Below are 17,857 nucleotides of genomic sequence, written 5' to 3'. Positions count from 1 at the left end.
CAATTATAAAGCCGTCTGCACCCACCTTCTTCTCAACTTCACTTCCCATTGATTGCCCCTAAGAGTCATCAGACCAGGAATCCTAATGCAAACAACGGTTAAGAGTTAGCTGGCCTTTGGATGTATTTTTAAAGAAAAAGCCTAAAATTTGACCAGTGTAGTATCTTATTCACTGGATCGTTAGCTTTAAATGGTATCCTTTAGCTCAAAGAATAGATTTAAAATATTCTGTTGTCTGAGCCGATACACATGGTCTATTTGGAAATATGAAGGAGTAGGTAGTGTTGGTTTGCAGTCGAATGGGAACTTAGTTTGCCAGGCAGTGATTCCAGGGACTTTGTAGGTTTGTACAGGAATTCAAATTGGTATCCGTGCCTAATGCCTTGCAGGAGAACTTGGCACTCTTTTTGGCTCACTTTTCCCACTAGGTTTAGAGGATTTTCGATGTTATTTCCTGGTTTTCTAGTTTATTCTTTGTGTATTACTCATGCTTAATTTTATAATTTTAATGTCCTTGCTTTTTATGAGATAGAAATATTGGAACAAGATGATAATGCTCCTACATATTTAGATAAAATTTGCAACCTGACGGAAATCCCTATCATCTGATGTTCAGATTTTTCAATTCATTTGAAAAAGCTGCAGCATCCCCTTCAAGGCCAGTCTGGTTCTCATTTGTCTTTGGGCCTGTGAATCCAGCCTTAGTTTGGCGAGGAGTCTAAAGAAAACCCCAGATCAAATCACAGTTGACCTACAACAGCTCCAGAACCCTATTGAGACCCTACCTTGCCCTGACTCTTGGAGTGCTTCTAAATCATGACATCTCACAGTTAGAATCAAACTGGCTTTTGAAAAGAGATTTTGAGATATTAGTCTGTGCTATCGAATTTATCATTTGATTGCTCTTTAGCATATAAAAATTGTTAAAATTTACGTAGCAAAATGGTAGACTATAATGATAGGCATTGCCAAGACTTTAACTCTTGAATGATGTCATAGCTATAAAAGAATATCGTCTTTGCTATTCATAGATTTTAAAATTTACACTTATTTAAAATATCATAGTTTTTTTATACTACTGATTTTTTTCCTCCCATTAAATTGTCAAACTGTAGTTTGAAGGTTTGGTGCTAGAGTTATTTCATAGTTATTTAATTTGCTTTTTAGTAAGATATTCTAGTTTCTTAGTATTGTACTTCTTAATAGTATACTTTAATAAAAGTAATTGAATATTAAACATTTGGTTGGTTTCAAGCCAGGAGATGCAGCTTTGATAGGTTTTGCTTTTATTTTATTTATTTTATTTTATTTTTTCACTTTCGTTGCCCAGGCTGGAGTGCAATGGCGCGATCTCAGCTCACTGCGACCTCCGCCTCCCGGGTTCAAACAATTCTTCTGCCTCAGCCTCCCAACTAGCTGGGATTACGGGCATGTGTCACCATGGCCGGCTAATTTCGTATTCTTAGTAGAGATGGGGTTTCACCATGTTGGTGAGGCTGGTCTCCAACTCCTGACCTCAGGTGATCAGGCCACCTCAGCCTCCCAAAGTGGTGGGATTACAGGCGTGAGCCACCGCACCTGGCCACATTTTGCTTTTAAAAGCTTGGCAAAAATATGCATAGAGTCAGTAATCATCTAAGTTATATGATGTAGGGTTCAACAAGTTGAAGGTGCCATATAGTATTTGGTCACTAGTAAAGAAAAAAGTAAATTGGAACTTTACATTAATTGTAGATATTTGCATGAAAATACAGTATTCATCATAAGGAAAATTATGTATTCAGGATAAATTTATGCAAATTTAATTGAGGAAATAAGACCCTTACTTGGATTACAAACTAATAGGAACAACTTCTTTTACTCCAGATGCCAAAATGCTTGCAAGTGATTTAAAAAAAAAACACCAACATTCAATTGCTTCAATTGGAACTTTGGCAGTGTACTTGATACCACAGTGTTGTGTTTTTTCTGCCAGTGGTAGTTTTTTCCATTTGTGGCCTTCACAAAAACATGGAAAGCCCTTTAGTATGTGTATGAAAGAAAGAATTTTCTTCCTCCTCTGAAATACCATCTTACTGTGGAGTGATTCAGATATCCATGGACTCCAAGATCTTTTTAAGTTTCATACCAGCCTGCTTATGTTACACTTTGACCACATGCATCTGAACTGGAAAGGTGCCAACTAGTTTTCCTCAAACCATTGTAAGGATTAACAAAATAATCCAGCCTTTTCACCTGTAAGAAGTATTTGTGCAAAATAATTTAGTAAGCGGGTTGTGGGATTTTAATGGCAAAAATGTTCAGAATAAATTGTTTTATAATTGAAAGTATTTAATAAACAAGCCTTGTTAAAAGGCTTTTCAGTCTAACCTATTTTGTTTAAGATTCTGGAAGGCTTGGTTTGGTAAAGTAGTTGATGCCTTACATTATATAACATTTTAGCATTTTAAAATTATTTTACCTTAAAAATTTTCTTAAATTATAAAACAGTATTGTTCATACCAAGTGAAACAATCCAAAGATATGTAACCCTTAATCCCTGTGTATCTCCTGCTTTTTCACACCTAGTAAGTAAGGGTAATACTGTTGTTTGATAATCCATGGCTCATTGTATTTTTACAAACATCCTATTCATTGGGTCATCCCTGAACTTTTTGCAAGGTCAGTATTCCCATTTTATTGATGAGAAAGTTGAGGCCTAAAAAGAATAGTTTCTGGCCTGTGATTACTTATCTGGATGATGTTGCAGCTGACACTGGGACCTAGGTCAAATCATTTCAGTATTTGTGCTGTTAACTGTTTTACGTAAATTTGAAGCAGTGTGATAGAGTTGGGTCTCTGGGGTTAGTCCTGGGTCAAAGGTAAATTTTTAATCTTTCTAAGTCGTTTTCCTTATCTGTAAAATGGGGATAATACAAATCTCCCCAGGCCTGTGGGGATTAAGGGGAATAATTTAAGTGCCTAAAAATAGGCAAAGAATGTTAGTTCCCATTCTCTTAAATATTTGAAAATCCAGATTAAAAATATTTTTAAATGAAGGATTATTAATAGGATTACTTACTTAAATGGTAAACTTTCCTAGTGTATTTAAAGTGTGATTTTATTTATAATCAGTTTTCAGATATGATTTATGTGATCTGAAGTGCAGCTGTAACATCTTTCAGCACGAGTGTAGAAATGGAAATAGGATTAAGTCAGACTCTTTAAAACATTAAAAGCTGTGATAAGATTTTTTTACCAAGCGAAGAAATCAACCTAACCAGTAGAATTATATAGATGTGCAGTCATCTTAGGAGACAGCCGGGAAATAAATAGCAAGATAGGCTGAAACTGGCTTTGAGATTGAAGTCCCCTTCAGAAGAGGTAAAACTTTCCCAAGTAGCACTCAAGATTCTTTGTTGGTCCATTCTTAGCAACTGTGTCCCACTAGAGGTATTGAGGCCAGTAATAGTGGTGTTGATTGCAGTGCTTCCTTACCTTTAGGGGGAAAAATGTGTGTGTTTTCTAAAGTAGGTGATCTAAGGTAATTGTGGAACAAGAACACTGACATTATCTTAAGTTCTATAGCTAAACCTTTTTGTGGAGAGAAAACCGTACTACTCACTCAACTTTTAAGGTTTATAGATCTTCTCAAAGTTACTATCATTCCATCTAAACACAGTTGGGATGGCACTAGAGGAGAGTTCAAATTCATCTGAAGATGTTAAGAAAATTGTTTACAAAAGGAAATAACATTTTAGTCATTTTAGGACTATTTTCTGAGATTTCTGGAAGATTTATTTTTAAAAAATTTAAAACATTTTTAGGATATTCTTAAGAGAAATTGCTAAATAAAGTGTTCACTGCTAGTCCTCACATAAAGGAAAAACTTTTCTATTTAAACCCATTTTAACATCTTTAGAATTCCTGTTTAGGATCATCTCTTCCTCCTCTCCATTTTATTACCTTATCTGATTGTTAATTGTGGATTATTTTATGAAGTGTCTAACTGAATAAAGTGCTAATCCAATAAAATGTATTTGGTAAAATAATGCAACCATTGTAGTATGTTACTGTCATGTAAACAGTAGATTTAAATTGTCTTCCTGCATCAGTGATGACTCATTCCTTTCAGCTTCAGTTTAGCCATTTTCACCTGCAAGAATAACATTTTTCTCTTGATAAAATAACAAAGATGAATTAGTCTTTAAGGAGTTATTGCTGCCTTGGATTTCAAAGACAGGTTTACTAACAGAAATAACACATTTAGATTTTTGTGTTTCATTTTTAAAAGTTAGATTTTTGTAAAAAGCTGGGGATAAAGACTAGTTTGTTTTTATGTGTTTAGCACTGTGGTTCCCAATCCTGGCTATACTTGGAGAGGTCATTTTTTTTATTTTTTATTTTTTTTTTTCAGACTGAGTCTCGCTGTGTCCCCAGGCTGGAGTGCAGTGGCACGATCTCTCGGCTCACTGCCACCTCTGCCTCCCAGGTTCAAGCGATTCTCTTGCATGCACCACCATGCCAAGCTAATTTTTGTATTTTTAGGAGAGATAGGGGTTTTGCCATGGCTGGTCAGGCTGGTTTCGAACTCCTGACCCCAGGTGTTCTGCCTGCCTTGGCCTCCCAAAGTTATGGGATTACAGGCGTGAGCCACTGCACCCGGCCTATACCTGGAGAGTTTAAAACAAAACAAAACAAAACAAAACAAAAAATCAATACCTGGGCACATCCCTAAGAGATTGTAAATTAATTGGCCTAAGGTAAAATCCACTTACAGTATTTTTAAAAGCTCCCAGGGTGATTCTAACGTGCAGCCAGGATTGAGAATCACCAGGTTAGCATTGTCTGTCTATTGATTTAATTCATTAATTGAGACTTCGTCCTTTTCTCTTTGATACTCATGGTTCATTACCCAGCCTATTAACATTTCCTGCCCTGGCTTCACCTCCTGCTATTTACATTTCGCTCTCTTAACTTTGCTGCCCCCTATGGCTTATTAGCTACTTTCCTGAAGGGGAGATACTGCCATTAGATTCTGGAGTTTAGGTATGATGGGATGATTCTGCTGGTTTATTGTCATTACCATAATTAAAGCCCAACTATTATTTGATGTAGGGTGGTCAGTTTTCTTTTCTCTGTGATTTTTGGAGCTGGCAAGTAAAATCGAGAACATGTGATAGAGGTTTGCCTAATTTTAATCCCATCATTCAGGATAATAAGTAATGATTTCAACCACTTTGGGATGTAAAACTAGTTTCCTCTATATGCTCACAACACTGTTCTGTTTCTTGAAGATCTAGGCCTGATACTACCATTGTATATGTTAAATACAAGATATTGAACAAAGGAACTATTCTTGAACTTTACTGCGTTTTTGGTCATGCCTTATTTTTTATTTCACATTAAGAAATGTTTTTCTCCAGAGTGTTTTCGTGTCTATCATCTAACTTAATCTTGACCACAACTTTTTATCGAAGGTAGGGCAGTGAGAACTCAGGGCTGCTTATATTCCATATTCCTATTTTGTCTTTGTCTTTTCTGGTAACTGGTTTGAATAATACTTGTGTTAGTTGATTTGTTGTTTGGGTGGCTTTTCAGTTGTTATGTTGTGATGCTCTCTCTCCAGAATGAGATGGTGAATTTTTCTGTGAAAGCAGAAGTCATTATCTGTTTTTTCAAATCCTGTTATGGTACCAAATACAGTATTTTGTGCATAATGTGGTCATAGAGACAGAGTCAGTGTTTTGATGAAGAAATTATATGTTGGTTGTCTTATAGTCACTCCTTCCCCTTTAGATTGTGCTGCTTTTAGTGATGTTTGGTGCTATCTACCAGATGTTGATTCTTTTCTGTTTTGTTTTTTGGTTTTCCGTATTTTTTTGAGACAGGGTCTTGCTCTATCACCCAGGCTGGAGTGTAGTGGCACAATTGTAACTTACTGCAGCCTCAAACTTCTGGGCTCAGGCAATTGTCCCAAGTAGCTAGGACTACAGGTGTGTGCTGCCACACCCAGCTAAGTTTTTTATTTTTATTCTTGTACAGACAAGTTCTCGCTATGTTGTCCTGGCTAGTCTTGAACTCCTGGCCTCATGTGATCCTCCGTCTTTGGCTTCCCAAAAGCTGGGATTACAGATGTGAATCACTGCCTCACCCAGTTTTTTGGTTTTAATATATTTATGCCTAAAACTGGTTCAGGATTATTTAAAACAGGGGAATCCAAGGGAGAGAATACAGTCATGGGTTCTTAGTTTCTGTTTTTGGTTGTGCCAGTAAAGCCCCTTCCTCGTCCTTCTTTTCTGCTTATCACTAGAGACAGAAACTAAAAACCATGGCTTCAGGATGCTAAAAGCCTAAAACAAAACGAAACAGAACAACAACAACAAAATAAGGTGGGTTGGACAAGCTTGATTTAAAGCAAATGAATTCTGGGTCCTTAATATCTTGGTAGTAAATAGTAAATGTAGGTTTAAAACAAAAGATTATTTGTATTTTGCCAATGACCAGTATGAGTGACATGTAACATTATTGATTGATTTGTTGCTATGAAAGTTACTGTATAAGATTTGTGAGGAAAAGTAATACTGGGTTGACTCCTAGACATGGACATGTGTGTATAAAATAACTGAAACAATTTGTTTGCAGTAATTTCTAAGTTTGAGATGCAATCTTTCCTTATAAGGATGTCCTTGAAGGAGGTAAAAGGAACAGATTTGAAATATATAATACTTTTAGTGTATTATTATGTAACAAGGAATCTAAATGCTTTGCTGAAAGAGTTTTATATGACAGACTGGGATTATGCAAAATAAACTCTACTTCTCTGAGCAGGATGTTGACTAATAAGCAGTTTCAAGCCTAGTTTTTATATCTGTCTTTTTGAACTGTTACCTGAAGGATTTTATTTATGTGGGACTCTTAAGTAAGTAATGAAGAGTTTTAGAAATCCTGTAATTTTGATTGGGTTTGCTGAAGAAACATACTGGAATTTTTTTTTTTTTGGTGGGGGTAGTCTAACTTGGATACTGAAGACAAGAGATTTCTTGGAAACACACTCCTCCTACTGGAATGGTGATGCTAATTGCAGCTACTATAACCTTACTGTGATGTTATATCTAGTTGAGCTTTCCAGTGCTGAATGGGATCTCAGAAGTCATTCTGGTTTAGCCTCTGTTGGGAATTGATTTCACTCTTGTTATTCTAATAAATATCTTGCCATTTCATCAGAGAAGTTTTCTTTAAGGTAGGGAGGAAAGTACAGGGTTTTAAAACCCTTATTCTCTCAGGTTTTGCTTAGTTAATGAATAAACCATTTAGATAATAGCTAAAAGAGGTTGAATACCTGAAACAAGAATTTTTAAATGGCTTAGAACTTGCAGTTCAGTAGTATCAAATCTAAAATTGTATATTTTTTTCAGCAGAACGCAGATTTTAAAAAATTGTATATTTTGTCTAATTGGTTTTGCCTTTGTTTCACATTGTATCAAGGATATTCCATAATTATAGCTATTACCATAAGTCAATGGTTATTTGAACTCATTGTTAATCCCCTGCCTCTAAATTGATAAAAGTGAAAAAGGGAAAAAGGTGAGACAGTTTTTGTTATAACTCCTGAATTTTAATTAGCAAAAGTGGGTAGATTTTTAAAACAACTTTTCAGACAGGCTTTTCTGAAGAAAAATATCTATTGAAGTTAAAAGTAAAATAAGACATAACTTCTGTAGGAATGTTTCTAATTTTATTAAAACAAACAAAAACAACAACAAAAACGTGCCCTACCATTCTTCTTTAAATTGGTCAGTGGCAAAATATTTTGTTTGCTGTGAAATTAGACACACACTTTATTTTCAAAAATATAGTACAGAAATCTTTTCCTTTCTTTGGTTTTCCATAGTGCATAAAATTTTGGTGAACCACTGCAGAGATTAAAACTTAGTAAAGTGAAAACAATGATGAATGCTTTTTCTTTTAAATTTAATGTCTTTAGGAGTTTATAGTTGGTGAATACAGACTTGTAAGCAGGCAGTTGCAATTAATGTGTTCAGTGTCATGATAAGAATAAGCTCTAAAATGTTAAGGGAGTATGTGAAGGACTCAATCCCGTTTTGGTACGGGAGGGGAGCGATCAGGGAAAGTTTCCTGGAGAAAGCGACAGGTAAACTGCCATCTAAAAGGCCAGAAGGTGTTAGGCCAAGATAGATGGGCTAAGAGTTCCACCCAAAAGACAATATATGGAGACCCAAAGGTAATTGAGCATAGCATATTTTGGGAATTACCAGCAGTTTACATAGCTGTGATCTAGAATATAGGTTACATTCTATATCTCTGTGGTATATTCTGTATCACTAGAGAAGTGGAACAGCATTTAGGGTCTAGTGCGTAATCTTGTTGCTATGTTGAAGAATGGATGTAGGCAATTTATTGCATTCATACCTGCCAGTAACATGAAGAACGTATTGGGAAATCAGAGTGAGTAACACTAGTGAGGATACTGACACAGTAATCCAGACAAGAGATAAAGGTGCTTGTCCAAGTGGGGATGGGGTGGTATCATAGGCAAAATCTGGTGAGAGGGAACAATCAACGATGATACATTTCTAACTTGGGCAACTGGATGTATGATAGCAGTTTATTGAAAGGGAAAAAAGACATTAGATTTGGGAGGAGAAGATAATGGTTCTTTGTTGGACAGGTCGAAGTGTCCATGGGAAGTTGAAGTGAAGCTGCCTAGTAGGAAGGCGGATTATTTGGATATGGAGCAATGTGCTAGAGATAATTTGAGAGTCTTTGGTTTACATGTGGCATTTGGAGCAATGGAAGTAGAAGCAACTGCCCACTGAAAATGGATAGAATGAGAAGACTCCAAGGAATACCAACATTGAGATAATGGGTAAGGGAAAAAGGTACAACCAAGAGCCAAGAGAGACAGCTGGAGTGGAGGCCAAAGAAGACAGGAGAGAGTGGAGACAAGGCTGTCAGGGGAAGAGAGTCTTTAAAAACTGGGGGATGGGTGGGGAAAGTAGTAACAGTGGATAACTGTGGACAAGTCAAGTAAGAACTGAGAAATTTCCATGGGTTAGTCTTTAGGCAACATTGGTGACTTGAGAGGCGTTTGGAGGACTGATAATGTGAAATGAGATTTGTGTAAGGTGGATAATGAATAGAAATTGTAAAAGCTGAATGAGTAAGTATGGACAACTCTTTCAGAAACTTTGGCAGTTAAAAATTACTATAGCTACTGGGTAGAGAATGCATTGTAGCAGAAGAAGATTTTTAGGAGGACAAGTTAGGAGATTAATAAGCCAGGTAAGACTTTATGTGACTTGGGCCTGGGTAGTAGCCCAAGATGGAGAGAAAAAGATGCATTTGAGATATATCTCAGATAGGACCTTGTTAATGAATTGTTTGGGAGGAGATGGAAAGGCAGAGGTGTAGGAGTCAAGGATGACTCTCACGTGCTTTAGCTTGGACACCTGGGTGGATAGGAATGTGTCCCACCACCGAGAAAGGAGTACACTGGAGGGGGAATCAGGTATAGAGGGAAAATCCAGAGTTGTATTTTGAAAATTTTAAATTTGAGATGCCATTTAGAAACCCAGTTATAAATATCAAATAGATCACTGCATATGTGAATCAAAGAGTGCCCATTTGTTAATTTCTATACATTAACTATATTCTTTACTAATGTCTTCTAAACATTAACTATATTCTTTACATTAACCTTTACTGGCCTGCCAAGACTTTCAGATTTGCTTATAAGAAGACATTGATAGTTTGGGTTGCTGGCCACTTAGACTCCTGGCCAAATTGGGATTATCTATTCCCTACTCTATAGAACACCTTCTGTGTACACTGCATGATAAGATGTCATCGTTATGTGCATGAAGGAGAGCACAAAATATGCTGGGACAAGTTGCCTGAATAAGGTTAAAGTGCCTGCTTTTTGTCTTTAGACTATAAGTGCTTTGAGACCCAAGACCATATTTTCCTACACAGGATTTAGATAGTCAATGCTGTTTTATATTTATTGAATGAAAGAATGAAGCAAAAGCTATTAAATTGATTGAAAGAAAAACATCATTTATATCATACAATAATTTACAATTTTAGGATGACTTATAACTGAGTAATGTTTACCTGCAACACTAAACTGGTTAGCATTTTATAGGTGAAGAAACCAAAACCTAGGTAGGTTACATTCTTATGCCGGTCATGTATGACTTGCTCTTCTCAGTTGGTTGCTGATTCCTCTATTAAATGGAAGGTGTTTGTTGCCTGGACTGAAGCAAAGTTGAGTACCTTATTTCCTTACAGTGCAACAGAGAAATATTTATAATTGAGAACCTTATCAAGAGAAATACGTTTCTTTTCTTTTTCTTTGCTGCTTCTTTTTTTTTTTTTTGAGACGGAGTCTCACTCTGTCGCCCAGGCTGGAGTGTAATGGCACAGTCTCTGCTCACTGCAACCTCTGCCCCCTGGGTCCAAGTGATTCTCCTGCCTCAGCCTCCCGAGTAGCTGCCACCACGCCTGGCTAATTTTTTTTATTTTTTTTATTTTTAGTAGAGACAGGGTTTCACTGTGTTGGCCAGACTGGTCTTAAACTCCTGACCTCGTGATCCACCCGCTCCGGCCTCCTAAAATGCTGGGATTACAGTCGTGAGCCACCATGCCCAGCCAATACGTTTCTTTTTGATAACTTGAAATGAGATTTGCATAAGGTGAAAAGTGAGTGGAAATTGTAAAAGCTGAATGAGTAAGTCTTTAGACTATAGTCTTTAATCTAACTAAAGACTAAGACTAAGCCTATAGCCTATAGTCTTTAGACCTTTAGACTGTAGTATCGTCTTAGGCTATAGGTGCTGGGCAAGTAAGCCAGTATTGAACGTAGATTTTTCTAAGACCTGTTAAAGCAAGGGATCTTTGTTTCTTAAATTCTTCTGATATAAAAATGCTTCATTGATCTTCTGTGAAACACTGTCCTCTCCTTTTTAGGTAACCTAAAGTTTTTCTCAAAAAAATATGAGAGCATTTGTTTTATGAATGAGTACTGAGAAACAAGATGAAGTGAATTGTTAATCATTCAGCACATTTGTGTCACAGTTAGATTTTGGAGTCACCCCTCAAAGTTATAATGATCTGTAATTAGCTTGAAGAAATTGTAGATTATCAAGAACTGATTAGAATCTACTTGTTTTTGCTTCTTTTGGAAATGTTGGGTATATTCTGGTCCCCTTTTACACAAAGTTTTTGAAAACTTTTTAAAATACTCTTCCATATTAGCATAGTACTATCTTTCTGATCATTTCTTCTCAGTTTGATAGAGGAAAAAAGTTAGGTCAAGATAACAGAGACTGGGATATAAAAGTCAATTGGGCTAATCTACCACTTGACTGATTTTATTCTTCCACTAAAACTTCCAGACAAGCTGAAATGAGAGTTAGATGTCATCTCCTCAAATAGTTTTCCACATACTTTTGTGCTTCCAGTGAATGAACCAACCTAATTTTGAATCCAGAGTGAACATAAAGTAGCAAATATGACAATGAAGTGCTTTTAAGATGCATTTATTTCCCCAGTCATATTGCCTTCATAAGACTTTTTTTTTTTTTTTTGAGACAGGGTCTCGCTCTGTCCCCCAGGCTGGAGTGCAGTGGTATGATCTCTGCTCACTGCAACCTCCACATCCTGGGTTCAAGCAGTTCTTCTGCCTCAGCGTCCCGAGTAGCTGGGATTATAGGCTCCCGCCACCACAACCGGCTAATTTTTGTATTTTTACTAGATAACGGGGTTTTGCCATGTTGGCCATGCTGGTCTCGAACCCTTGACCTCAAGTGATCTGCCTGCCTCTGCCTCCTAAAGTGCAGGGATTAACAGGTGTGAGCCACCGCACCTGGCCCATAAAAAATTTTGATTATTCGTATAGGAAAGGTAAAAATAACTCAGCCTTCACCTAGCTGCCGTATATCTAGTCACTGGTTTTGGTACTTCATCTGTTTTGATAATCTGTTTTTAATTTGGATCACCTGGATACTCTCTATATATTTTTAAGAACTAATTTTTTTAAGATCTGGAGAAGTAACTTCTATAGAACAGGAATGACTATTTTAGGTTATAATACAATACTTGCTGTGAGTCATCAGCGAATCTCAGTTTTCATGGTTTTCTAAAATAAACTCATTTAAAGAATATGTAATGGGAAGTGTCATATTTTAAACTACCCCATTTTATTATTTATTTATTATTTTTGTAAAAACTTATAGACTCACTGTTAAAACAACTCAAAGGAGAATCTTAACAATGGTAGAAAGTAAAAATTCCCACCCAGAGGAAATCTCTTTTAAATTTTTGAGCATCTTCCCATATTTTCCCATGAGTGGGATCATACTGTGTATGTTGTTCAATAGCCTATTATTTTCTGTTAATAGAATATTACAAATAGCAAATTTCTGAATGAAAAAAATATTAGAATCAATTTAGAATTGTTTGTGAATAAAGTTTTTATTTCTGGAAATACTGAATCAACTCATTTGAAACCTTGGTTATAAGTTTCTTACGTTTAATGGAAAGGAAATAATTTCTAAGAGTACTAGTATTTAATTTCATGGAAATTATATGTGAATCTCTTGGAAAATCCAATTTAAAGAATGTGCCGTTTTAAAAAATATATATAATATTTTATATAATTTCCAGGGTTCTTGGATTTCCCCACCACCACCATCCCAAAGCCCATTTATGCTGATGGTAGAAGGAAGTGGGATGTCTGTAGAGCTTAGGTCCTGCTCTAGAGACTTGAACACCTTGTTTTTGTTTGTTTGAGACAGGGTCTTGCTCTGTCACCCAGGCTAGAGTGCAGTGGTGCAATCTCCTCACTGCAACTTCTGCCTCCTGGTTCAAGCAATTCTCCTACCTCAGTCTTCTGAGTAGCTGGGATTACAGGTACGAGCCACCACGCCTGGCTAATTTTTGTATTTTTAGTAGAGACGGGGTTTCGCCATGTGGGCCAGCTTGGTCTCGAACTCCTGGCCTCAAGTGATCTGCCCACCTTGGCCCCCCCAAAGTGCTGGGATTACAGGTGTGATCCACCATGCCCAGCCCAGTTAATTTTTTGAAATAAAAAATAGCAGTAGTTGCGGATATACTTACATTTGAATGGTAATTGATTAAAACATGGAAATATTTAAGTTCTTGAAAGTTTTAGTTAGTATTGTAGGGGTTTTCTTAAAATAATACATACATTTATATATTAGAACATTATCAAACTGGCAGTGCGTATGTGTTCTAATTTCCTGAAATACGATGTCTACAATTTTTTCCCACCATTTTCAATTTTAATGAAATCACAGAACCTTAATAAGTCATATTTAGTCACAGTGCTGTGAATCCTTTGTTAATAAACATTTCCATTGTTACTTTATAATAGCCTGCTCTCTAAAGTTTCAAATAAAAGCTGATTTTAGATTTTTAGTTATTAATGTTCTAGGGGTATTGCCAAAAAAAGCTACATGTCCTATATTCTGTGCCAGTTTCTTAAATTAGAATCTTGGATTGCATCCTCAGCGTGTCACTGTAGTGGTATTGCTGGGTTGCTATGATACAGTGCTTGTTCTATAATTTGTAGCATGAATCCTATATGAGATCTTACTTTAGATTTCAAGTATGTTAGCAGCAGTAATTAGGGATGTTTTCCTCTAAGGAAAATTATAGTTATAAAATTATTATTTGTTAGAAATGATTCCTGCTACTTCAAATTATTTATCCTTAAATGTAGAGGATTAACAATGAACAACTTGAAATAACTTGGTTATCACCTCAGAAGTTTAGTTTATCACTGATTTAATGAAGAAGGGCAAGAAGAGGAAGGCTTTATGATAATGAGTATGTATATTAAGATTTCAGTGTTCTACTTGGTATTTGAAATCTTGAGGAGAGAAATGAATAGAGACTAGATTTTCTGGGAAGATGCATTTGAAACAGTACAAGCAAAACCACATTACAGGGGAAAACTACAAATTATCTTACTGTATTGTATTAAAAATTCGGTGAACTGTTCTTAAAACCAACCCTCTGTGGCCATCTTAATAAGCTATTGTTACTACCTCTTTTTCATTTTATGTGTTGGTTTTAGTATTTCATTTACATGTTCCTTGAAAATTTTTATTAATCTATTTTAGTATTATAAGTTATAGGAAACGTAAAGACAAAACTAGTGGATTCTGTGTATGTGTTGTATACACATTGGTGGTGGAATGAAGTTTATGTGATTATTGGTCAGTGGCATTGCTGCAATTGATCTTTAAACTTTTACTGTCTCTCAGCAATGTTTTGGGTATTTGATTTGAAAGTATTTTAGAGACCAGAGCTTAAAACAGCTCTATTGAGATATAATTCATACACCATGTAATTCCCCATTTAAAGTATACAATTCCATGGCTTTTAGTATATTCACAGACACGTGCAGCTACCACAGTCAATTTTAGAATAGTTTTATCATCTCAAAAAGATATCCCATGCCCTTTAACTGTCACCCCCTATTCCTTTAGGGATTCCCTGAGTAACCATTAATTTACTTTCCGTCTCTAGATTTCCCTATTCTGGACATTTCATGTGAATGGAATATTATAATATGTCGTCTTTCGTAATAGGCTTCTTTCATTCACTTTGCATAATGTTTTCAAGGATTTATTCATGTTGTAGCATGTGTTAGTACTTCATTCCTTTTTATGGCTGAATAATATTCTGTTGTATGGTTATACCATGTTTTATTTATCCATTCCTCATTCGATGGACATTTCAGTTCTTTCTACTGTTTGGTTATGAATAATGCTGCTATGAACATTTGTATACAAGTTTTTGTGTGGACATATGTTTTCATTTCTCTTGGGTATATGTAGGAGTGGAACTGCTTGGTCATAAGGTAATTCTGGGCTTAGTCACTTGATAAATTGCCACAGTTTTTTCCATAGTGGCTGCACTATTTTACACTCCCACTTGTGGTATGTGAGGATTTTCATCGCTCCACATCCTTACCAGTACTTCTTATTTTGACTTTTTGATTATAGCCATCCTAATGGATGTGAACTGGTATCTCCTCGTGGTTATGATTTGCATTTCCCTAGTTACTAATGATGTCAAGTGTCTTTGAACATGCTTATTGGCCATTTGTATATGTTCCTTGGAGAAATGGCTCTTTAGATCCTTTGCCCACTTTTGAATTGTTATTTGTCTTTTTATCGAGTTGTAAGAATTCTTTATATGTCCTTGATATAAGCCCCTTGTGTCTTTTCACTTTCTTGGTGGTATCCTTTGAAGCGCAAACGTTTTAAATTTTGAGTAAGTCTAAATTCTCTTTTTTCTTGTTACTCATGCTTTTGGAGTCATTTCTAAGGATCCTTTCCCAGATATGAGGCTATGAAGATTTACTCTGTGTTTTCTTCTAAGAATTTTGTAATTTTAACCTTTACATTTAGGTCTTTGGCCATTTTTAGTTAATTTTTATATAGGGTATGACTTAAGGATTCAAATTCATTATTTTGTGTGTAGTTATCACATTTATCTCCACACCACTTGTTGAAAATACTTCTTTCCCCGTTAGATGGTCTTGGCCCTTTTGTTGAAAATTAGCACATGGTTTTATTTCTGGATTCTCAATTCTATCCCATTGATCTGTATGTCTGTTCTTGTGTCAGTACCACACTGTCTTGATTACTTGTTTTATATAGTAAGTTTTGAAATGGGATAGTGTGAATCTTCCTACTTTGTTTTTCTTTTTCAGGATTGTTTCGGCTGTTATTGGGTTATTTATAATTGCAAAGTTAAGTTTTTGATTTAAGATCTTTTGTTCTTTCTTCTATAGACATTTATAGCTATATCTTTCTCTCTAAACACCCTTAAATTTTGGTATGTTATGTCTTCATTTTCATTTGTCTCAACGTATTTTTTATTTTCTTTTAGGTTTCTTCTTTGACACATTAGTTGTTTAAGAATCACTTAATTTCCAAAGATTTTTGAATTTCTCAAAAATGTTTTAACTTCTCTTTTTTAAGAGATGGGGTCAGCCAGGTGCGGTGGCTCTCCTATAATGCCAGCACTTTGGGAGGCCGAGGTGGGTGGATCACCTGAGGTCGGGAGTTCAAGACTAGCCTGACCAACGTGGAGAAACCCCGTCTCTTCTTAAAATACAAAATTAGCCGGGGGTGGTGGCGCATGCCTGTAATCCCAGCTACTTGGGAGGCTGAGGCAAGTAGCTTGAACCCGGGAGGCGGAGGTTGTGGTGAGCCGAGATCACGCCATTACACTCCAGCCTGGGCAACAAGAGCGAAACTCCATTTCAAAAACAAACAAAAAAAGAGATGGGGTCTCGCTATGTTGCCCAGGCTTGAGTGCAGTGGCCGTTCACAGATGCTATAATAGTATGCTGTGGCCTCTTAACTCCTGGCCTCACAGGGATCCTTGTTGCCTAAGCCTCTCAAGTAACTGAGCCTACAGGTACATGCTACCAAGCCCGGCCCCGGTTTTTTTTTTTTTTTTGAGAACAGAGTCTCACTCTGTTGCCCAGGCTGAAGTGCAGTGGCATGATCTCGCCTCACTGCAACCCCCACCTCGCAGGTTCAAGCGATTCTCCTGCCCCAGCCTCCTGAGTAGCTGGGACTACAGGCGCACACCACCATGCCTGGCTAATTTTTGTATTGTTAGTAGAGATGGGGTTTCACCATGTTGGCCAGGATGGTCTTGATCTCCTGACCTCATTAGCCACCCACCCCTGCGTCCCTGAGTGCTGGGATTACAGGTGGGAGCCGCCACACCCGGCCCCCAATTTTTCTTTTTTTTTTTTTTTTTTGAGACGGAGTCTCACTCTCTGTCAGGCTGGAGTGCAGTGGCTCCATCTCAGCTCACTGCAAGCTCCGCCTCCCGGGTTCACGCCATTCTCCTGCCTCAGCCTCCCAAGAAGCTGGGACTATAGGCGCCCGCTACCACGCCTGGCTAATGTTTTGTATTTTTAGTAGAGATGGGGTTTCACCGTGTTAGCCAGGATGGTCTCTATCTCCTGACCTTGTGATCCTCCCAAAGTGCTGGGATTACAGGTGTGAGCCACCGCGCCCGGCTCCAGCCCCCAATTTTTTAATGTTACTGATTTCTAACTTCATTCCTTTGTGGTCAGAGAACATAGTTTGTATTTCTGTTCTTTTAAAATTTTTGAGGTTTGTTTTATTACCTGGTATGTGGTCTGGTCTTTCCTGGTGGATGTACCATGTGTGCTTGAGAATATATATTCTCCTGTTGTTGGGTGGAGTGTTCTATAGTGAGTATAAATTCTATAGTGTTCCATAGACACCTCTTAGGTGTGGTTGGTTTATGTGTGTTCAAAGTCTTCTTCTCGTTGATCTTCCACCTAATTGTTCTATCCATTATTGAAAGTGGGGTGTTGAAGGCTTCAACTATCATTGCTTTTGAATTTTCTATTTCTCTCTTTGTTTCTGTCAGTTTTTCTTCATATATTTTGGTACTGTGTTAATAGGTGCAAATATGTTTATAATTGTTACCCTCTTCCTGAAAGACTGACCCTTCTATCATTACAAAATGACTCTTTAGATATGAGATAAAGAGTATCTTTATATAATGATATTTATATCTAAATAAGATATAAGGATGAAAAATAATGTATATCCAAACAGCCAGAAGAAAACTGGAGTGGCTATACTAATGTTAGGAATAACACTCAAAATCCTAAGGAAATTGAACACTTGAACAAAGGATTCTTAGCAAAGCAATTTTACTTCTGCACAGAGGGTGCCTCCCTGGCCAGTTGTCCTGAGAGCACACCTGAACAAAGGGGCACGAGAGCCTTTATTCCTGATGCAAGTCCTGCCCCTGTACCCTT

The 17,857-nt window shown here is 36.8% G+C and overlaps 1 protein-coding gene across 2 annotated transcripts in view; it reads left to right on the top strand.

Moving 5' to 3' along the window:
- PPP2R5A (protein phosphatase 2 regulatory subunit B'alpha) overlaps positions 1 to 17,857 on the top strand; it is a 72,657-nt gene that overhangs the window by 1,373 nt on the left and 53,427 nt on the right. Inside the window, exon 1 of one of the 2 annotated variants that reach the window (XM_055108382.2) lies at positions 555 to 13,854. The exons of the other annotated variant lie outside the window; for it this stretch is intronic. Coding sequence (XP_054964357.1) covers positions 13,845 to 13,854 — 10 coding nt within the window. The 5' untranslated portion in view covers positions 555 to 13,844. Of the gene's footprint in view, positions 1 to 554; positions 13,855 to 17,857 lie in introns of those variants that run through there. 2 annotated transcript variants of the gene reach the window in all.

This window comes from Pan paniscus, chromosome 1, assembly GCF_029289425.2.
Source record: "Pan paniscus chromosome 1, NHGRI_mPanPan1-v2.0_pri, whole genome shotgun sequence".
Lineage (NCBI taxonomy): Eukaryota > Metazoa > Chordata > Mammalia > Primates > Hominidae > Pan > Pan paniscus.
This window is presented reverse-complemented; position numbering and strand designations above follow the sequence as displayed.